Genomic DNA, 23,412 nt, shown 5'->3' with positions numbered 1-23,412 from the left:
ACATTAACAAGTCACCGGGACCAGATGGCATTCACCCAAGAGTTCTGAAAGAACTCAAATGTGAAGTTGCAGGAACTATTAACTAAGGCTTGTAACCTGTCCTTTAAATCGGCTTCAGTACCCAATGACTGGAAGTTAGCTAATGTAACGCCAATATTTAAAAAGGGCTCTAGGGTGATCCCGGCAATTACAGACCGGTAAGTCTAACGTCGGTACCAGGCAAATTAGTTGAAACAATAGTAAAGAATAAAATTGTCAGACACATAGAAAAACATAAACTCTTGAGCAATAGTCAACATGGTTTCTGTAAAGGGAAATCGTGTGTTACTAATCTATTAGAGTTCTTTGAAGGGGTCAACAAACATGTGGACAAGGGGGATCCGGTGGACATAGTGTACTTAGATTTCCAGAAAGCCTTTGACAAGGTCCCTCACCAAAGGCTCTTACGTAAATTAAGCTGTCATGGGATAAAAGGAAAGGTCCTTTCATGGATTGAGAACTGGTTAAAGGACAGGGAACAAAGGGTAGGAATTAATGGTAAATTCTCAGAATGGAGAGGGGTAACTAGTGGTGTTCCCCAAAGATCAGTCCTCGGACCATTCCTATTCAATTTATTCATAAATGATCTGGAAAAAGGGGTAAACAGTGAGGTGGCAAAGTTTGCAGATGATACTAAACTACTCAAGATAGTTAAGACCAAAGCAGATTGTGAAGAACTTAAAAAAGATCTCACAAAACTAAGTGATTGGGCAACAAAATGGCAAATGAAATTTAATGTGGATAAATGTAAAGTAATGCACGCTGGAAAAAATAACCCCAACTATACATACAACATGATGGGGGCTAATTTAGCTACAACGAGTCAGGAAAAAGATCTTGGAGTCATTGTGGATAGTTCTCTGAAGATGTCCACGCAGTGTGCAAAGGCGGTCAAAAAAGCAAACAGGATGTTAGGAATCATTAAAAAGGGGATAGAAAATAAGACTGAGAATATATTATTGCCCTTATATAAATCCATGGTACGCCCACATCTCAAATACTGTGTACAGATGTGGTCTCCTCACCTCAAAAAAGATATTCTAGCACTAGAAAAGGTTCAGAAAAGGGCAACTAAAATGATTAGGGGTTTAGAGAGGGTCCCATATGAGGAAAGATTAAAGAGGCTAGGACTCTTCAGCTTGGAAAAGAGAAGACTAAGGGGGGATATGATAGAGGTATATAAAATCATGAGTGATGTTGAGAAAGTGGATAAGGAAAAGTTATTTACTTATTCACATAATACAAGAACTAGGGGTCACCAAATGAAATTAATAGGCAGCAGGTTTAAAACAAATAAAAGGAAGTTCTTCTTCACGCAGCGCACAGTCAACTTGTGGAACTCCTTACCTGAGGAGGTTGTGAAGGCTAGGACTATAACAATGTTTAAAAGGGGACTGGATAAATTCATGGTGGCTAAGTCCATAAATGGCTATTAGCCATGACGGGTAAGAATGGTGTCCCTAGCCTCTGTTCGTCAGAGGATGGAGATGGATGGCAGGAGAGAGATCACTTGATCATTGCCTGTTAGGTTCACTCCCTCTGGGGCACCTGGCATTGGCCACTGTTGGTAGACAGATACTGGGCTAGATGGACCTTTGGTCTGACCTAGTATGGCCGTTCTTATGTTTTTAGGAGTCAGGGCTGGGGACGTGGGGCGGGGTGCAGGAGTCAGGGAGGTCAGGTGGGTGGGGTGTGTGTGAGAAGGTGCAGGAGTGAGGGCTGGGAATGTGTGAGGAGGGGTGCAGGAGTCGGGGAGGGCAGGGGGCTGGGACGGGGGTTCAGGAGTTAGGGCTGGGGGTGCAGAGTCTGGGAGGAACGTAGGGTGCAGGAGCAGGCTGGGAGTTAGGGTGCAGGCTCTAGCCAGGAGTTAGGATGCAGGAGGAGGCTCAGGGTTGGGGCAGGAGATTGGGGAGTGGAGTGCTTACCTGGGGAGGCTCCTGTTTGGTGCGAGGGGTGGGGGTTGGGATGTGGGGGGGGTGCAGGAGATGTGGCTCATGGCAGGGGGTTGGGGGGGGGTATGTGCAGGGGGAGTGCAGGGGCCCTGCCTTTGCTCCGTCCTGCCCTGATTCCACCCCCTTCCACAAGGCCCCGCCCCTGCTTCCTCCCCTGAGTGCGCTGTGGCCCTGCTCCTTCCCCTCCGTCCCGGAGTGACCTGAGTGACGGTAAACAGCTGTTTGGTGGCAGGGGAAGCACTGGGAGGGAGGGGGAGGGGTGGGAACACGGCATGCTCGCGGGAGGAAGCAGGGAAGAGTCAGGAGAGGTGGGAGCTTGGCTGCCAGTGGGGGCGGAGCCTGCAGCAGGAGCCATCAGGACCAAGCTCTGCCTCTGCAGCTGCCCATACCAGGGCACTCTGTGCTTTACTGTAAATCCGCCTCTGCTGGCGAGGTAGTTGGCCACATCTGTGGCCACACCCAGTCAGGCCACAGCTGGCCCTGATACAAGGGCTAAGGGAGGAGCTGGGTCAATCTCGCTCCAGCCTTGGAGCGGGACGGACCTAGCTGCCTGGAGGAGCACAGGGTACCTGACGCAGAGCAATGATGGGGAAGGGCAGGCGGCGCTGGGGAGCTCTGGCCTGGCGAGTCCCCAGGCTGAAACCTTGCTGAAGGCCAAAGGAGGTACTGGGGCTGCAGGGAGACAGCTGGGCCAAGCAAGGCAGCAGGTCCAACCCCCTTGCCAGTGATGAGTGGCCAGCACAGACTGCAGTTTGCCCCAGGGAAAGGGGAATAGATGACAACTGCCAGTAGCCACTGAGGCAAGGTGGGCTTAGAGGGTTGGGGGTTCCCAAGGGAGGGGAGACCCAGAGTGTGGGGACTGTTGCGGGTCAGAACCCCAGGGTAAGGGGCACTGGAGTCCAGGAGTTACATGGGGGCCTGAGGCAGGAGAGCTGCCAGCCAGTGGGAGGCGCTCCGAGTGCTGGAATCGAGCTAATTCCTGGATGACCAGCAGGAGGCGCCGCGCTGGTGAGTGCTTGACCTGCCTAGAGAGTTGCAGGCTTGTGTGGAGCATGCAGGTGCATTCCAAGAGTGGGATCTGTACTGAAAGCATTCAGAGGAGAACAGAGTTTTATCAAGGACTCATTTATAGCCAGGACTTGCTGGGCCAAGGTTCTCACTTGTTCAACGAGAATATTCTTCAGCTGTGACAGTCTTTGCATGTAGTTTGAGTCTGTCATCTACATCTGGCTTCTCATTCACATCTCTTCTCTTGTTCCCATGTGATAATGCAAAGGCTTGAACAGAATGTTGTGAAACTTTCCAAACATTCAGTGCTTGGCAGAGGCCAAGAATAAAAACTATTAGTCCTAATGGTACAGCTTTTAAAGAAAAATAAGCAACAGAAAATATTGGTGTGCACACTATCAGCCTTCGTTATGCAACTAAGAGTATGTCTACACTACAAATTACATTGATTTTATTAAAATCGACATTGAGCCTCCAATTTAAGCAAGTCGATTTTGCATGTCCCCACTATGCTCATTGTGTTGCCGGAGCGCATCCTCACTAGCAGGGCTTGAATCAACTCACGGAGTGCTGTACGATGGGTAGCTATCCCACAGTGCATAGAGCCACATGGAATGTTGGGTTGGGCTTGCAATGCCTCATGGGAACAAAACATTTGTGCACGTGGTTATGCAAACATGGCATTAGTCCCCCATGATGCACTTACCTCCCTCCCTCCCTCCCTGAAATCAATGGCAAATAAACCAAGCCTTTTTTGCACCTTTTTCCCTAAGCCTGTGGTTATCTCCACAGATGCCATAGCATGGCAAGCATGGACCCCGCTCAGCAGTACACTGTTGTCGTGAGCATTACAAACATCTCACATCTTATCCTGCAGTATTTGCTCAGCTGCCGCAGGAGCTGTCACGCGAAACAATGTGATGCCACACAAGCAGCCCTGCTAAAAGTCATGGGCCATGGAAACAAGCACTGACCGGTGGGACTGCATGGTTGTTCAGCTATGGGATGACAAGCAGTGGCTGCAGAACTTTTGAATTCACAATTACAGAACAAGGAGCAAAGGTCTCAAGTTGCAATGAGGGAGGTCTCGGTTGGATATTAGGAAACACCATTTCACTAGGAGGGTGGTGAAGGACTGGAATGGGTTACCTAGGGAGGTGGTGCAATCTCCATCCTTAGAGGTTTTTAAGGCCCGGCTTGACAAAACCCTGGCTGGGATGATTTTGTTGGGGTTGGTCCTGCTTTGAGCAGGGGGTTGGACTAGATGACTTCCTGAGGTCTCTTCCAACCCTGAGATTCTATGATTCTATGGCCACTTTCATAGAACTGTATGAAGAGCTTTCCCCAGTCCTGATGTTACCCAGGGTTCTTTCAACCCAAAGCTCTTGGTAACTTTTACTCTGTGCGAGGAGGTGTCAGGAAATAAATCAGGGGTGACACGGCCATCCGACCGATAGATGGCTGCCACAAACAGGACAACACAAGAGTGCTTTCACTTAAAGCTAAACTTTATTTAGTCTCATGCACTTACACACATCTGCAACAATTTAATAAAACACCCCCAGCCCTTGATAATTACCAAAGCTGAGTGTGGCTTTCGAGTGACACAGCAGCAGGCTTCCGGTTGCCAAATCTTCTGTCTGCCGGTGGGGACCACAAGATGTATCCAGAGAGAGAGAGAGTGTCCAAAAAGAGTCCCCAAATGAGTCCAACTATCTCAAGCTTTTTCCCCTTATTTATACATTAGTAATAGAATGACATGTCCCTTAAAGAAACCTTGTTAAGTATGCAGTTTCAATGATCAAGCAAGAGGTTCCTTCTGATTATTGATTAACCAGGTATGGGTTTTTCCAGAGTTTGCAGCCTTGAGACCCCAATAGACATTCCTGGGGCATATCCTGCTCTTTTAAAATGCATGTATCAGCAACTTCAACACAGTTCTTATCAGGAAGGACATGGGGTCAAGCTGCCCTTTCTGTGGCACTCAAGACTCCAGCCCCCTCCTGCCTTGGTCAAGCTGAGACTGTTTAATAGCTTGTTTTTAACAATAAGCCATAGTGGTTTTAGGCACTTTACTGGTTTGCCAAAGTCTCCCCATACACTGAAGCACAGCAATACTAAAATGAGAGCTGCTGAGACAGTTGAGAAGCGAGTGGCAGTAGCTCTGTGGAAGCTTGCAACACCAGACTGCCACCAGTCAGTGGGGAATCAATTTGGAGTGGGTAAATCTACTGTGGGGTCTGCTGTGATCCAAGTTGCCAGGGCAATCAATAGACTTCTGCTTAGAAGGGTAGTGACGCTGGGCAATGTGCAGGACACAGTGAATAGTTTTGCCATGGCGGGGTTCCCTAACTGCGATGGGGCAATAGACGGAACACATATCCCTATCTTGGCACCAGACCACTTTGCCAAACACAAGGGGTATTTCTCAATGGTGTTGCAAGCACTGGTGCATCACAAGGGCCGTTTCATTGACATCAACGTGGGATGGTTGGGGAAGGTGCATGACGTGGATCTTTAGGAACTCCAGTCTGTTCAGAAAGCTGCAAGCAGGAACTTTCTTTCCAGACTCCAAAATAATCATTGGTGATGTTGAAATGCCAGTCATGATCCTGGGAGACCCATCCTACCCTTTGCTCCCATGGGTCATGAAGCTGTACACAGGCAGCCTAGACAGCAGTAAGGAGCAGTTCAACCATAGGTAGAGCAAGTGCAGAATGGTGGTGGAATGTGCCTTTGGAAGTTGAAGAGCCCGCTAGTGTAGTTTGCTTACTAGGTTAGACCTCAGTGAAAGCAATATCCCCATTGTTGTTACTGCATGTTGTGTGCTCCATAATATCTTTGAAACAAAGGGAGAAAAATTTCTGGTGGGGTGAGGGGTTGAGACAGATAGCCTGGCAGCCAATTTTGAGCAGCCAGACACCAGGGCAATAAGAAGAGCACATTGAGGTGCACTGCATCTCTGTGGGGCTTTGAAAACTAGTTTTATCAATGACCCACAGTAATGTGACACTTATGTGTGTTGTTCCTTACCAAGCTGTCCCCTTCTACACTCCTGCTAACCACAGTGCGCTGAATGAATAAAGAGCCTTTTCTCCTCAATCCATTTATTTTTATTATGCTCACAAACACACAGAGACAGCCAAGAAAAGTAAGATAACCTGGGGCTAAGGGGCTGATAACACTGGTGGGAGGGCGAGGGAGGGTGGGAGAAACAAGGACAGCTTGCTTACAACTGCATTGCAATAACGATAAAAGGTGTGGGAATGGGCACCTTCTGGTCCTTATACCTTCCCCTGGAGTGCAAGGGATACCGGACTTCCCTCCTCTCCACATCCTAGAATGTCTGGGAGAGGAGGATGTGGAACTTGGTGACAATGGCAGCAGGTACAGCATAGGCTGCAGCTGGACTCTAGCATCCAGCTGCCTTTCTTGAACCTCAACCAGATGCCTCAACATGTCTGATTGCACCCTCATAATCTGCACCATCTCGTCTTGCATGTCATGCTCATGTTCCCTGCTTGCTCTCCTGTCCTCGCGATCATTGTGCAGGCTGTCAGGCAGTGTAATCCTCCATGCGCTGAACTCCGTTTTGTCACTCTCAGAGGCGCGCATTAACTCATTGTACGTGTCTTCTCAAGTCTTTTTCCATCTTCTAATCTGGGAAAGTCTTTGTCCTGGCATGGAGGATGTGCCTATGAACAAGGTTTAAGCTGCAAAGAATACAAAGCACAAGGATAGCACTGCCAGCGCATACATTGTTGCTGGTGCAAGGTTAAAACTTTTTATAAAAGAAACCCCCCTCAATGCACTTCCCTGCAAGCCACAACGTAAGCAGAATTGCAGGCTACCGCAAGAGTCAGTTATCCATGGTAAGGCCATGAGGCATAGGTGAGAGGTCTTGTTCTGAAGCTTTTGTTAAGACATCCTTGGGATCAATGGTTCTGACCTCAGCACAACCCTTTCCCATAGCAACCTGGATGGTGCTTGAGGACAGGCAGCAGCGTACAACCGTGCAAATAGTTTGTTACAAAAGTGGCACCGGGTTGGGGTGGAAGGGAGACGAACAGGAAGTATCATTCCCCTCCCCCTCCTTCATTAAATGCTGGCTGCAATATGGGGTGATCCCTTCCAACCACGACCAGGGCACGATCGGGAAAGTGTGACCCAGAATTCACCAAACAGGGGCAAGTATCAGAGGGGTAGCCGTGTTAATCTGGATCTGTAAAAGCAGCAAAGAGTCCTGTGGCACCTTATAGACTAACAGATGTTGCGGAGCATGAGCTTTCGTGGGTGAATACCCACTTCGTCGGATGCATGTAGTGGAAATTTCCAGGGGCAGGTATATATATGCAAGCAAGAAGCAGGCTAGAGATAATGAGGTTAGTTCAATCAGGGGCAGATTACTTATCGAATGGCTTGTGGTTTAAGGGCTAGCATTGAAAATTCCCCCCGTTTCCCCTAAGTAACCATATGCGATATTCTCCTGATGGTAACAGAGACAGAAAGGGAGCAGATGTTGCAAGACCTGGTCCTTATGATGCAATGCTGTATGCTACAATGATGCCAGAAGAGTTAATACTGGAGTGGCGTGGGAAAGTGTCCTACCGTGGTGGATGAAATAAGGCAGCCCTTCCAGAAACCTTCTGCAAAGGATTCCAGAGTACCGCCATGAAAGCTTCCTAGAGATCTCCATGGAGGATTCCTGGGCGTCACACTAGCTATCCTCCAGTCATTTGGTACAGAAGCTGATTTAAATTGTAGGTTACAGATGACGATTAGTAGACCTGAAATTTCACATCTGAGTTCCTTCAGAACTCTTGGATGAATAGCATCAGGTCCTGGAGACTTATTACTGTTTAGTTTATCAATTTGTTCCAAAACTTCTTCTAATGACACCTCAATTTGGGAGAGTTCCTCAGATCTGTCACCCAAAAAGAATGGCTCAGGTTTGGGAATCTCCCTCACATCCTCAACAGTGAAGACTGATGCAAAGAATTCACTTAGTTTCTCTGCACTGCTGTGTGTCCCTTGTGTAGCCCTTCTCCCCCATGCCCTGTGCAATTTTGGCATAGATGTCAGCATTTCTTCTGCTGGTTCAGAGCTCTGCCTGCACAGACTCTTCTCCTCACATGGCAAATAAGATCCACCACCTCCTGTGTGCTCCATGTGGGAGCACATTTGAGGACTTGAGCATCCATGGTCAGCTGTGCTAATGAGCTGTCCATGCCGATCAAACAAGAAATGAACATTCAAAAGTTCCCGGGGCTTTAGCGGGTGGGCGGCTGTTTCCTGTGTATTTGGCTGAAGTGCAATGGAGTTGAAAGTGCTCTCCAGAGCGGTGACAGTGGAGCACTGCAGGACACCTTCTGGAGGCCCATTCATTCAAATTACACAGCGCAGTGTCTACACTAGGGGTAGGCAACCTATGGCACATGTGCCAAAGGTGGCACGTGAGCTGATTTCCAGTGGCACTTGCACTGCCCAGGTCCTGGCCACCGGTCCGGGAGGCTCTGCATTTTAATTTAACTTTAAATGAAGCTTCTTAAACATTATAAAAACCTTATTTATTTTACATACAACAATAGTTTAGTTATCTATTATAGACTTATAGAAAGAGACCTTCTAAAAATGTTAAAATGTATTACTGGCACACGAAAACTTTAAAATAGAGTGAATAAATGAAGACTTGGCACACCACTTCTGAAAGGTTGCCAACCCCTGGTCTACACTATCCCCATGTTGACGCGTGGATGTCGACTGAAGCGCTACACCTCTCATGGAGATGGAGTACAGAAGTCAACTTTACAAGCCATTTAGGTCGCAGAAGGGACTCAGTAGGGTAGACACATACATTATTAACTTGACCTAACGCGACATATGTCAACCTAACTGTGTAATGTAGACCAGGCCTAAATATAGCTATGATATATACTGCCTGTAAGCCATTCTTCTGGATGAAAGGCTTGATCTTAACATCTTAGGATGTTATACATTAGACTATGATAATTTGGAGGTTGAGTTTCAGATAATTATATTCTGGGTCAGGATCATCTCTCCTCATCACCTCCAAAAATGCTATTGTTGCCTTAGAACAGTGGTCCCCAACGCGGTGCCCGCGGGTACCATGGCGCCCGCAGGGGCATCTTAATGTGCCCGCGTCCTGGACCCTGGGAGAGCACCTGCCAAAATGCCGCCGAATTTCAGCAGCATTTCGGCAGCGACGCCTCTCGATGATGCCGCTTGCCGTCGACAAGTGACGTCATCGAGAGGCGTCGCTCCCAAATTTCGGCGGGGATGCCTCTCGATGACGTCGCTTGTCGACGGCAAGCGGCATCATCGAGAGGCGTTGCCGCTGAAATTCGGCAGCATTTCGGCGAGTGCTCCACCGCCACAGTGGTCCTTCATCTGGCGCCTGCCAGACGAAAAGGTTGGGGACCACTGCCTTAGAAGATATAACCACTAGTCCACAAAGCATTCTCTGAAAGCTGGCAGTATGGAAAGTTGGAGGAAAAGACCAACATCGTGGCAATTCTATTTGTAGTCAGAATAATATCCCTTTTAATACATTTTGGTGAAGTTCTAAATATGTTTTGCAAAACTTCTTGAACCAATACACACTTCAAGCTTTCCCCATCACCCAGCCAGTCTCTAGGTCGGGGTGGGCAACCTATGGCACAGGTGCCAAAGCCGGCACGCGAGCTGATTTTCATGGCACTCACACTGCCCGGGTCCTGGCCACCGGTCTGGGGGACTCTGAATTTTAGTTTAATTTTAAATGAAGCTTCTTAAACATTTTGGAACCCTATTAACTTTACATACAACAATAGTTTAGTTATATATTATAGAGTTCTAGAAAGAGACCTTCTAAAAACGTTAAAATGTATTACCGGCACGCGAAACCTTAAATTAGAGTGACTAAATGAAGACTCGGCACACCACTTCTGAAAGGTTGCTGACCCCTGCTTTAGGTTATCCCATCATTATCTCAACTGTAGTCACATAAGCCTATAGTAATTAGTATTCAAGGCTGCAGTTGCCTCTTATAAACTTATGACTTGTTCTGTTTTTAAATACATCAGTATAACTTGCAATTCCATAGTCAATGCTGAGACTTACAGATTGAAAACACAGTAACAAAGAGCAAATATTTCTCTTCTTTTGTAAACAATGGTGGCATTTCAAAACAACTAAAACATACTTCTTATTTCTGAAAGCCAATTCACCTCACACCGCAGCAACAAAAAGACTGCAGTGGGTTTGACTCTTCAACAAACATTTATTCTTCTGTCTGAGAATGTAACATCTTCTTTGACAGCAGATTTGCCTTTAACTTCCTCAGTGCACCAAATGTTGTGTTTTCTGACAGTTGATAGCACCAAAAAACCCTTGACTGCCATGAGGTTGTAGCCTTTTCCTTTAAAAATATGAAATGATTTTTTATAATTTTGTCTTTCAGTGCATTTATTTGTAATCTAAGCCTACCCATGAATTATGTGAACTGAGATTCTTTTCAAGGCTTCTGCATTCATTCCTTCAAAGCTTTTCCGTTGATATTTAGATTTATAATTATACTTATTTGTATTTACCCACCACGTGTACCTTTTTCAGCTCCCTGTAAGAACACTGGTTCTCATAACATGCACCTCAACAACTTAGTTCACATTGCATCTGGTGTTACTTCAAAGCCAGTTACAATCTACCTGGATAGTCAGAGTTAATATAGGACTACCAACAGAATTATTAGACAATGTTAGGCTACATTCCCACAATGTGGTCAGATCCTTGCACCTGTGAAGAGCCCCACTGACTTGAATCAAGCACATACAGGTACTGGGCTCTGCTCATGAGCATCACATTGCAGGATCAAGGCCTAACATAGTCTTTTTTTTTGTGATTATGATTGGGAGCCTAATTTGCTTTCAGGAAAATTTTGCAGCTTTAAGAATGTGCTGTGAATTTAGTAAAGCATGAATTATTACAAAAATATGTATAGCAACAGCCCAGTGTTGACCCCAGAATATTTAAAGAATTCTTTAATAGCTCATGGCTCTGTTATGTTCTGTTAATTTCAGATTTAGGACAACTATATTTAAAAAATTTTAAATCCCAAACTTTATTAATTATTATATTATTATTATTATTTATCATGTGGAAGGAAAAATATGACCAACTTGTTCAGTCCCACCTCTGTTTAATACATTTACACATTGATTTTGGTCAAATCTTTGGGCATAATGTCAGTTTTACCAGGAATATGTCTTTAAAATAATTGCAGGCTTTTACATAAAACTCCACTTTATTGGTATAATAGGAAGTTCCTCACATGCACTTCCTCTCCTCTGGCTCCCTCTGGCCTGGCTGGAGTGAGCCCTTTTATAGCATCAGAGGGGCCTTAATTAGAGTCAGGTGCTTAACAGCCTCACCTGACTCTTAGCAGGTTAATTGGAGTCAGGTGTTCTCATTAGCCTGGAGCAGCCCCTGCTCTGGTCACTCAGGGAACAGAAAACTGCTTATCCAGTGGCCAGTATATCTCCCTTCTACTACTCTGCTGTTCCCAACTGGCCTGGGTCTATCACAATATGTTACAAAATTTGGCAGACAGACAGAAAGATGTCTGTGCATCTCATAAACAGGGAAGGAAACAAACAAACAACTGCTCCCCTTCTCCCCAAAAAACCCAGACTCCTCTGCAGGGATTTGTACTTCAGTTTATCCCAAAAGGCAGTAAAACATCTGTACAAAGTAACAGAAGCTGTTTCTGATGTGTTAGCAGTGTCTGTTTCAGAAATGATTGCAAAGCAAAAGAAAAAAAGAAAGCACTTACTTTCCCATAACTTACAGTAGAAGTTGTCAGTACAGTCTACTGCTTTTCAGCTCTCTCCCATCTGTGAGCAGAATGCAGTTAATATACTTTCTTATTTCCCAGCCTGCTTTGTCCCAGGCTAACACTACTACAATTACCCTGGTAGACTACTTTTCTCAGCCTGCCTTAATTTAATAATAATTGGAGATATACCAATCTCCTTGAACTGACCTTGAAAGGTCATTGAGTCCAGCCCCCTACCTTCACTAGCAGGACAAATTTTTGCCCCAGATCCCTAAGTGACCCCCTCAAGGATTGAACTCACAACCCTGGGTTTAGCAGGCCAATGCTCAAACCACTGAGCTATCCCTCCCCTTGCCTTCCTTGTTCTGAGAAACTGAAACTACCAGGAGCCAGCAGCTGATCCCTCATCTCTCAGGGAAGTTTCAGCCCAGCCTGCTTTATGGAACTTTACTTTCAGGCTCTAAAGTTAGGGTCAGCAACATTGTCATCTTCTTAAACCACAGATGACTTCACTGAGACCACAGAGCTCACTTGATAACCATATTTCCTGCTCCACAGGTATTTTACCAAGCAAGCCTGGAATGGGGCAATATTGGCTCTGGAGGGTTCCCCTCATAAATCCTCACGGAGTGTGTACATTACAAGAGAACTTCTGTTGTCCCAAGAAATGGTATGACAGCAATGTGTCCTCCTAACAATGTCCATTTTTTGGCAAATTCTCTGCATTTTTACCCTTTATTTGTTGTGTGTGGGGCAGGCTTCAGTATCTAGGATGCAGTGCTCCATTTTCATGTCACTACGTTTTATGGAGGTGTCCCTAAAAATTTTATTGTTAAGAAGATTTGTTGTTCCAGTGGGGATTCAATACCTTTGTTCTAACTGCAAAATGTATATCGGCCCCAAATTTATGACACTTAGACTAGAAGTTAATTTTCTGAAATGTTGTAAGTAAATCCATTCAGTAGGTATACCTGACTCCGCTTTAAATGTATAACTGCAGTTGAATCAGAATATTTTATAACTTCTGATTCATCTTATAATAAGTAACATTAAAGTCGAAAAGCTTCCTAGGCAAGAGACAAAAGGCGGGATGTAGGAGGTTTAGGAGAGTGGGGCAAGTTTGAAGGAAGAGGAGAGGGAAAGCCACTTTCTTAAGAAAAGCAAACTGCACATATGGCCAACCCTTCCCCACCCCCAAATAAACATAAATTAAGAGAGATATGGCCTTAATTAAAAAAAATCGGTATGGGCTTATGCCAATTCTGCTTTGGTGTATCTGCATTGCTGCCTGGTTTATATAAATGTAAAAGAGATCAGTCAGTCCTTGCACCTTTCTTTGGGAACTATTTTTAGTAATGCAATAAATTCATTCTTTACTTGTTTTCTAAAATTATCTTCATAAAGCCATTGTACAACCACAATTAGATACTAAGATGGGATTTTGTTATTCTTGGATGGTTTTGGCACAGCTCATTTGGTACTGTATCTAACGGCATATCCAAAGTATGGCACTATCCCAATGTGACACACCATCTTGTGTCATATTGCTTGGAGTGAATCAGTGTGCTCAAACACACAGTATCCTGAATTGGACTCACTTGATGCCCATAAACACAATTATGTCTCTCTTATGTCAGTCCAGTGCATGGTGAAGGTCTCTTCAATCTGACTCGGCATTTTACTGACATCATTGGTAGTCCCTCTTTTAGGCATATTAATAGATAAGGAAAATGCAGGGTTTTAAAAAATTCTAATTTTGAAACCATTAGCGTTCACATTAATTTGTTCTTTTATATCTACATTGTTTGAATTCCATCTGGTTTCATAATTCTGTGTTAAGCCATTTCTGTGTGATAACTGCAACGGACAGAGGTCCCAACTGATAGCACACAAGGACTGCATGAATCTCACGTAATTTACAGATCATGCTCGAGTAAAATGTGAATAGTTAAAATCATTACAGTAAATTAAAAAAAAATACAAAAAATGTTCAATTTGTGCACAGAAAAGATGGCTTAATCATAATAAGGCTCATCAGCTACTTTTATTACATAATAATTGTAAATATAACATATCAGACAGAATACAGATATAAGATACAAAAAGAAGCAGAACAAAGAAAACATGTTTGATTTTCACTTCTGTTCAATCTCTGTGGGACTGCAATAGTCAAAATATAAGATTGCAACAAATTAGAACAGAAAATAAATTACATTACAATCTTGAGAAACTGCCACTTGTGTGTCTGGCATTATAGTACTGCGGATCATTTTTACATCACCTCACAAAGATGCAATGTATTCCAATCCCAGGTCATTTTTTTTAAAGTTGTAAACATTTTGGGGATTTATACACCTCTGTTTTAAAACTAATATTTAACATATAATAAAACCAAAGCCATCTGACAGCAAACAGCTCAGATGTTAAAAAAACCTGACTGCACAGAGTTAGTATACTTTCATCTTACTGATTTTTTAAAAATAATGCAGCTCCGCATTGGATCCACTGGTCTTGGTTTCCTCCACAAGGCACATCAATATTCGTCACCACACAGTCCCTCTCAGCACTAGTATAGACGGGCAGGGATATGCACTCCTCTGGAGAATACGGACCATATGCATCCTGTCAACAAACCACCCATTAGTTATAATTTAAAAATACAGTAGGTATATTAACATGACACAGGAACAGTCTCGGATGACATGGTATCCAAAGAAGAGTCAGAAGTTATAATGTGATAAGTGCAACCTTTGTAGGTGTCAGAAGAATAATCTGTTGGCTAAGACTGGGAAGAGGGAGGAGAAAGCAAAGGTTTCAGAAAAAAGTATTTTTCTTTAGACTTCTGACACAACTCAGCATTTGAATTCTCTTTACTGTGTCTGTCAGGTTTTGAAGGGTAAACTGATAACATCTGACATCATATAACACCTGCACCAGAAATCTAAAGCAGGATGAATTAGCTCCCATGAGCACACCTCCAACACTTTCCACTTCAAAGATTTTTAAAGTCTGCTGCCAACCCAAGTTACTCTTATTTAAGCCATTATTGTCCAAAGAAACATTTACATATTTTAACTGGAATCATTACAAATAAATATTCTTGGTTTTTGACCTGCAGTGAGTAGAAAGAGACCAAGACAAAGTAGTCTTGTTTTAAAATTCCAGAATAGTTATTTCTAAATTCTGACATATAAGTCAGTCTGTGCAGGATTGATGTGCAGGGTTTTTAAATGACTGAGTTCTTACTCATCCTTGTACTCACTGAAGTAAATGTCTACAGCAGCTGCAGCAGGAGTATGATTGGGCCACTGAAGTAGTACAAGAGCCGCTGCAAAAGGGAAATGGTTATGAAGGAGAATGGGGTGTCCTGGAGGATATGACTTGTCACACATCCTGAGATGCATAAACTGATGAGCAGCAGCCATTGTTTATGTATAAAAAAAATCCTTTTAGACCTGCCCTTGGGCAGACAGACAGAACACTACTCCACACAGATTCCCCTTCCCCATCGTTGCAGACTACTTGGAGGATTGTTTAGTGTTTAAACAATGAACACTGTTACTAGGAGGGCTCCCCAGGCCACAGGGAGCTGCTCTAACTTATACCAGGGACTGACATTGTCCGCAGCCAGCAGCAGGACAGAGGGATCACAAAGTTCGTAAGCTCAGCCGGACCAAAGGACCTGGCCCACAGCATAAAACCTGCCTACTGTCTCTTCCACGCTCTCTTCATAACTGACAGACAAGAGCTTAGATCGAAAGGGAATCAGTCACAAGTATAAAACAAAAAACCTTCCATGCAATTTTAACAAAAATATTTAAAATGATTGAATATTAGTTAAAACAAGAAGGGTGGATGCTTTCACTAGTCTTATACAGGGAAATGCATTAACTCTTTACAGCAATATTCACTGCAGAGGCAGGTGGTGGGGTTTGGCACCTCTGGAAAATAGACCATTTCCATTAGGTGCTTAAATAGGGATTTAGCAAGTTAACTTCAGGCACCCAGATTTAAACAGTTTGGCTGAATTTATTTATAATCAGATATTCAGATATGCATATACCTACTTCATTACTGTGCAATATTATTAGCCATGCTGTTACATGAGGATTACAATTATCTGCTAAATTTTGTTATGGAGGAACAAGTGAGCCAGGGGTTGATGGAGCCATGGCTCTGCCTTCTCTTGCCCCGCAATGACCAGTAGATCTGGATGTAGCCTGAAAAGTGAAATATTCCCTACTCACTTCTAGAGCAAGAGGGAGCTAGGGAGAATTGTGGCTGACGCACTGTTCCCTCTGAGGGCTCCTCCTGGGGCACTGCAACTATGAAGGACTGAGTTTAAAGGCTCATTCTATCCCTTGCTCTTCTGCAGTATTTAACCCAGCCTTTAAAACATGATACAATACTTTGATAGAATTCTGGGCAATAAGTGTAGTCAGAAAACCAGACTCCTCACAACACTCAAAATCTCATTGTATATCCTCGGAGACGTGTCAAAGATTTTTGTGAAACAAACAACAAGCCCATTTGACTTCTGTCGGTAAGGAACTGGAACAAAATCTAAGGGTTCTTTTAGTGCAAATCAAACAAGCATGAGTGAGTAAAGGTTCATTATTAGAAACCATATATCTCAAAACAGGAAAGAGGTTAAAATGCAAACAATGACTGTTCTCAGCACTGTGTCTTAGACCTGAATGTCTAGCCATTTTTGAATATTTTTATTGCTGTTGTAAGTCAACTTCCTTCATCTTTTCAACACTGAGGTGAAATCTTAGCTCCAGTGAAATCAGTATGAGTTTTGCCATTATCTTCAATGAGGCCAGGAATGCATCCCACAGCTTTAAGTTCTATTAACTTTATGGGACAAACATATCACTCTTACTTTCCTCTTCTGGAGATAATATTGTTTGCCTTGTGCCCTGTTTTGTTGTCATTACATGTCTGATTAACAGAGCATAATGCATGCAGAATATCTATCTGTGTTCATGGCACCTGCAATAGCTAGAAGAGAATGGTCCCCTTTAAAGATAATATTAATGCTATGTTTTGGCTCTACCAGTAACTGTACAAGGTTGATATGAATTTACCTTTCCACTTCCTGAGGCTAAATAGGTCACCTCCGTTATGTTCCCAAACACTGGCAATTCTAATTTTGAAAGCCTACTCTCAAAATAAGTTCTTCTGAACAAAGCAACGACCAAGTAGTCTGCAGATTCATAGAGAAGAGCTTCTTAATTTTGAGATGTCTACCAGTATATCTTGTTTCTCAGGCTTAAATTTCATAGCAATGATGGAAGAAAGGAGATATGCCTAATTAGAATAACAAAATATAGTATGCTAACACATACACAGTGGCACACAAACTGAATGTTGCTGTGCACTGGGAAGATACCACATTGACGGGTGTGTTGTAAGACTTTAAACAAACTATAACAGATTGAAGAACTGACATATGAGAACTGTATTCTTTGCATAGGTCTTCAAACCATATTTGTCTTATCTTTTCTGATAACTGCATCTGTTTCTCCATCAACTTAAATACTGCAATCTTAATAAGGCCCACTTGTGTGTATGCATTATGCTACGACATTTAATTACATGATCACATACTATTTTTTCCACAGGGCCCCCAGTCAGTCTGTCACAGGATGGGTAGTGCACAGGGAATGAATCAGGATTATGTAGTTAATAAGGATGTTATCTGTAGTATCCCGGACTTATTTGTTACAGAAGGTGGAAGTTGTGTAGTGAATGAGGCAGTGGAGTGCGGAAAGAAAAGGGATCATCTCATGATTAAAACAGATGAATTACACCCTGAACAACTAGATTCTATTCCTGCTTCTGCCACAAAATTCCTATATGATGCTGAGCAACTCATTTAAACCATTTTTTTTAAACTAGTGGTCACTAATTGTGTGCTCCTTGTTTTCTGGGTGCCCAATTTCAGATACTTCAACACAGGCTTAACTTTAACACATGGTTGAGTGCTTTGCTGAATAGGAATGGGATTACTAACAATACTGTTTCAGGTTAAGCATATTGGGTATGTGCTTTGCTGAATCGGAGCCTCAGTGTAAAATAATTTATATTTTCCCCCAACCCAGTAACTCCTAAGTCTAGAATAACCGTATTTAGTGAAAACAGCACATTTTGGAAAGTTTAGGAATCTGTTCATTTCCATTAGCAAAATAAAGATTTGTGAGCTACTAAAGCTTTTTTTACTTGGTGAACTAAAACCTGCTTAATTAGCTTTGTCTACATTTTTTCTTCACATTTTCAATCATCGTAGGTTCATTGATGATAGCAATGGTGAGAGATCCAGTGTAGACCAGCAGCTAGTGTTTTACCCACTGTGTTCTCAAACTAAATCTTGACATGGCGATTAGTCTATATTAATGCTTTCACCATGGGCATCACTAGTGTGGCAGCACTGGTGGTAGCAAAGAATTGGGACATTTTAAGAAAAAAGTCTAGTATAGGTGCAGTTAATATGTCTCAGCTACAGAGCCCCTAATGTCTGTTTACAGATATTCAATTAGAGGCACTGTTACTTCTTGGTCAGGAAAGAGTACAGCAATAACAATGAAATATCTAATGTGATTCTCAACACATTTTATTACTTAGTACTGGCTAAATTTATTATGCCCAAAAGCTAACTTTATCTGAAGATTTCACCAGGTTGACACATACCAAAACCCACCATTTGCCACTTCCATTTGTTGTACAGGGCCTTGTTTGCAGGATGGGAGAAAAAGTGACACAAAACGATGGAAAATAATGTATTGCTAATGATTCTACTGTAATACAGAAGTGGAAAAAACATTCCTCCCTCCAAATATAATACTTGCTTTTCTGTATTTATATTTCTATACATCTTCCATGGTTCTGTTAAGCTTTTTAGTTTGCTTTTTAGCTACAGCTTTTATAAGCTTGTGATTTTGTAATGCTACCCCATGCTTTGAAAAATTGCTATGTAAGACATTTCTTTGCAGCTTCTGATTCCAGTATTTAACAAAGATTATTACTGTAATTGGAAAGTTGTACAGGTTACAATTCTTACTGTTTGGATTACTTATTTTCCTTTCATCTAATGCACTTCAATAATCACTGGAATTAATTTTTCATTAGGTATAAGAAGAGGTAAGGGTTTTCTTTTTTTCCCTGCAGCTATTAAGATGTTCTTTACTTTAACTGACTTTTTACATTATATGGTGTTAACACTCTAATGGAAAAATTCTTTTATTAAGAACTTCCAAATACTTTTATAAGTTTTATTAAATAGAGTTTTGAAAATGTATGATCCTATATTTAAAGCAGAGAAAATAAAAATAATAAAAGCTTTGATTTGAATACATTTCCTCTTTACAGCGTCTTTCTCTTCATTTGTTTTTTACTATTTAAAAAATATTGGCCAAAATGTAAATAAATCTGCCATGTTATACATGACTGTTTGTTCTATTAAATCTGGGAGTTGATCATTTTTTAAAAGAAGAAACAAACAGATCAGGAACATCAGACTGGAATGCTATTACACAAAGAAAGAAACTATAAAAGTTTAGGTCCTTTAATAATTTAGTACCTGTGGAATCCAGCCCATGTAACAAGGGAGAACTGATGACACACTGGGAGAGTCATGCTGATTTTCTGAAAGTCGATGTCCATCAAAACTGCAACCTTCCAGTTGCAGGCCACTTATCTGTCATGCAAACACACAAATATTCAGATATATATTAGAGCTTAAAATGTCAGTAATGATTATACTGTGCCTTAACAAAGGCATGGACCGTCCTCTGTATTGTGACCAAGTTCTAAATAATAGAAAACTAATTATTATAATGTTGCATGGGAGAAAGAAATATGATTTTAAAAGATCTAGACTATTCTTCAGAGTGAACTTCCTCTGGTTTGGTTTAACATTCTTTTAAAATGCTAGAGAACAATACCTGTAAATGTCATCAATTATGAAACTGCAGGTGCCCTGGCATTAGATTAATATACATATAGTGACAACAGCCAAGTAAACATTTATTAACAATGTCATGAAACAAAATTACAAAAAATAAAACTACACAACAACAAAAAATACAACAATAACTGAAAAGGGAAGGCTTCTTGCTTGGAAGTTTGACCTAAGCTTTCAACGAATAGAATAAGCTCCTTTATGTTTTCTACAGAAGGAAATAAGATAATTTTCTACTTACACTCCATTCAGAAATAATATGGAGGAGGGAGAAGGGGGATGAAAAAAATAAATGGTAAGCAATATGAAATAAGATTTTAGGTTAAAGTGTTATTGGGTAAAACAAATTCTAACATAATTCTCAGTATCACTTATTTCATTCAAATATTAAAGAAGTCTCTACCTATATCCAAATCAGATCCTGTGGAATCTGTAGCAGACCCCAAGCACTATCCCTGTGGAGCATCTGTTACCATTCTTTCCCAAAGTTATTTTGACCCAAACAGATGCATTCCATCACTTCTTATTTCTTTATATTCGATCTCACCATTAATATGCAATGCTACTTTACCACCTTTGCCTTTATTTCCTGAACAGCATATACCCTTCAATACCTGTCCACCAGTCATGACTACAATTGCACCATATTTCCATTATCGCTATAATATCTCTTTTTTCCCCTTGCACCAGCATTCTAGTTCCTCCATTTTGTTACTCAGGCATCAGTGTATTGTACCAAAATCTTAGTTGTTTCTCCTTAGCATCATCCAATTACCTTGCCAGATTAGGTATATTCATTTTCTTGCTAGTATTGCTTCCTGACTGTTACTGTTATTGGTGTTTGTACTATCTTTGCTCTTGTTGTCCATTCTCCTATTCTCTGTTGTTCCTTTCTCCATTGCTGTATCCTCTTTCACCTGATTTTCCTCCAGCTGAATATTAAAATCAGTGGTGGAAAATATACGAACATCTCCCAACCATCTGCCCCACATTCCTAATTTAAAGCTCTTTTGATTAGTGTGCCAGCTTCCATCCCAGAAATCTATTACCCTCTCTACTCAGGTGCAATCTATCCCAGAAGAAGTGTCCTCTGTCTGTGAATGCCTACTAGTAGTCTAGCATCCCAAATCTCCCCTTATAGAACCACTGCCTGAGCCATCTGTTGATCATCATCGTATTGTCTCGCCTTCATTCTCCCCATCCAGGGACATGTAGAATCCCACTGAAGATCACCTGAGCTTCCATTTCTTTAAGCATCATCCCCAGCCTGGTATAGTCTTTCTCAAAGCATCTCAGAAAGAATCTAGCAGTGTCATTTTTTCCCATCTGAAGGAATATCAGTGAAATCTTTCCTGCTCACATCAGGATCCTCTTCAGCCTGAGGTCCACATCCCATATCTTAACTCCTGGTAGACAACACATCTTCCTGTTCTCTTGATCAGCTCTGGTGACAGGCCTATTTGTTCTTATTAAGGAGCCTCAATTACACAAATCAGCCTTCTTCTGGTGCTGGTGTGATTCTCAGGTCTTTCCATTTCCATAGTTTTATCCATCTAATCTTACCTACCTATGATCGTATCTCCCTATCATCCATCCATCCATCCATGTACTTACATAGAATTTCAAAATAAAAACAACAGCATTTTGAAATAAAAGTAACATCATCCTTCCTTCTGTTTTCTCAACTGTAGAAAAATGAACTTGGTTAGATTATAGGGTCTTTGCGTCTGTGTGAGTATAAAGAATTTATAAAGGAGAAAGCTAAGTAGAAGAAAGAATTTTGAAAGTAAGGTCTGTGATTCTTCTTATCTCTAAAGACAGAGAGAGTGCCATAATCTTGAACTAACTCTTATGAGAGTTCTGTCTCCCACACTCATAAGCCTCTCCCTGTTGGTTAGAAGTTTCATTGTTCCAAAGGAATGTAGCCTTGGGAGCAGCAATCTTTCAGATAGTTCGGGTCAATTCCATGGGAAATACTGCGTTTCAGGGCAGACAACTGGAACCTGAATTATAGAAATTAAAAGGCACAACAGTAGTCTTTCCAAGGCAAGGTTGAGCACACTGGTGGAATGATTTCAGGTGGCCTGTATTGCTGCTGCCTTGCTTTACATGTTTTATGCGTTAACACATGATTTTGCTGTCCAAGGCTGTCAGTTCAGCTTCTTTCTATGAACACTAAATTCACAAGCACCTTCTTTAGAGAGAAGTTTCTAATTGTTATTTTAACATACAAGACAAAATTTTCAAAGGAGTCTCCGAAAACTTTGCACATGAAAATGCCTGTTTTTGAGTTTGTGGGATTTCTATACATGAAAACAGATGTCCACATTTGGTGGCATAATTAAGGAGACTCAATGTCAATTTAGCCCAAAGTTTATAGAACTTGTCCAACTTGTCACTTGAATATTAGATTTGCATGACCTCCTCTCAGCAACTATAATTCTGCACACCATGATGAAGAAGAAGATTCTGACTCTCACTTATTACAGCTATAGTCTGGTATAAAGTATTTAGTCTTTAATTATGTGATACAGTATGTATTTTGGATCCTATACATCATCATATTTTATATATAGTGTTTAATACACAATATATGAGATTCCTTTACAAAAGAATGTCTTAGATACTGATTGTGTACAGAATGTGCTGGTAATGTACAGTGATTAGTGTTTGGATTTAAAGAGGATTTAGAGTTAGCTGCCCATTAAAAATCAATGAGATTGAGTCACATCATAGATACTAAAAAGTCAATGGAGTTTGGAGACCTAACTCCTTTAAAAATCCTTAAAAAGGAAATGTTCACCATGATGCTAAAGTTAGTTATTTTTATGTCCCTTTACATGTCTTGTTAAATGCCACAAGGTCTTTAAGTCTGGACAACTGTTAGAGATTATCAGACAGGAGTATAGTTTAAATTCTTGTTTGAATGACCGTGAAGAGAACAGAGGAATAACAGCTCTAAGATGATAATTATAACTGTGAAAAAAAAAAAGATACCCCAAAACTAAAACCAAAAACCAAAATTGTCCCCATCCTCTCCTTTACCTCTGAAGAATATTAATAATAATATTCTATTGTACTAATATTTTTGTACCTGTAAATTACTGAAGATCCTTTGTATCTCAGGTACAGTACTTCATCTGGCAGTGATCTTTGTTGGAAAGGTCCCTCAATTCAGTGAAACACCTGGCTTTTGTTTGCCACAATAAGACATTCCAGCAACACTTTTGTAATACCCATATTGTGATTCTAACCACTATTCTTCTGTTATGTATAATCCAGAAATTCCGATGGAAATCTGAGTGCGCATAGTACCTTAACTTGGAGTTTTGCTTCTTGTATTTGACCTTTCCAGGATGCTACAAATTTAAGGTTGTCCACCGAACAGCTCATTACCCTAAAAGATAAACAAATATATCCTAAATGCCACACACGTAATAGGAAATTCAAATATAAAAACAGGAATAAGTTGTTCACACTGTTTATTACATCACATAATACAGATTTAAAAGAAAAACACATGTAGAATTTTACAACAAAGTAAAGGATTTTTTTAGCATTGAATTAACAAAGTAGCTATTTTACCCCAGTGTAAATAATAAGAAAATAAGATGATTAAG

The 23,412-nt window shown here is 41.6% G+C and overlaps 1 protein-coding gene across 3 annotated transcripts in view; it reads right to left on the bottom strand.

The window, feature by feature from the left end:
- Positions 1-13,848: 13,848 nt before the first annotated feature.
- DYNC2H1 (dynein cytoplasmic 2 heavy chain 1) overlaps positions 13,849-23,412 on the bottom strand; it is a 359,230-nt gene continuing 349,666 nt past the window's right edge. For 2 of the 3 annotated variants that reach the window (XM_039546537.1, XM_039546612.1), the window contains exons 87-89: positions 23,108-23,189; positions 19,412-19,528; positions 14,293-14,451 (exon numbers count right to left, since the gene is read on the bottom strand). In XM_039546537.1, coding sequence (XP_039402471.1) covers positions 14,293-14,451; positions 19,412-19,528; positions 23,108-23,189 — 358 coding nt within the window. Of the gene's footprint in view, positions 14,452-19,411; positions 19,529-23,107; positions 23,190-23,412 lie in introns of all 3 variants that reach the window. The other variant, XM_039546469.1, reaches the window with a different exon arrangement.

The sequence above is a fragment of the Mauremys reevesii genome, linkage group 1 (genome assembly GCF_016161935.1).
Source record: "Mauremys reevesii isolate NIE-2019 linkage group 1, ASM1616193v1, whole genome shotgun sequence".
Taxonomy (NCBI): Eukaryota; Metazoa; Chordata; order Testudines; family Geoemydidae; genus Mauremys; species Mauremys reevesii.
Note: the sequence above shows the minus strand (reverse complement) of the source record. Positions and strands in the feature narration are given on the sequence as shown.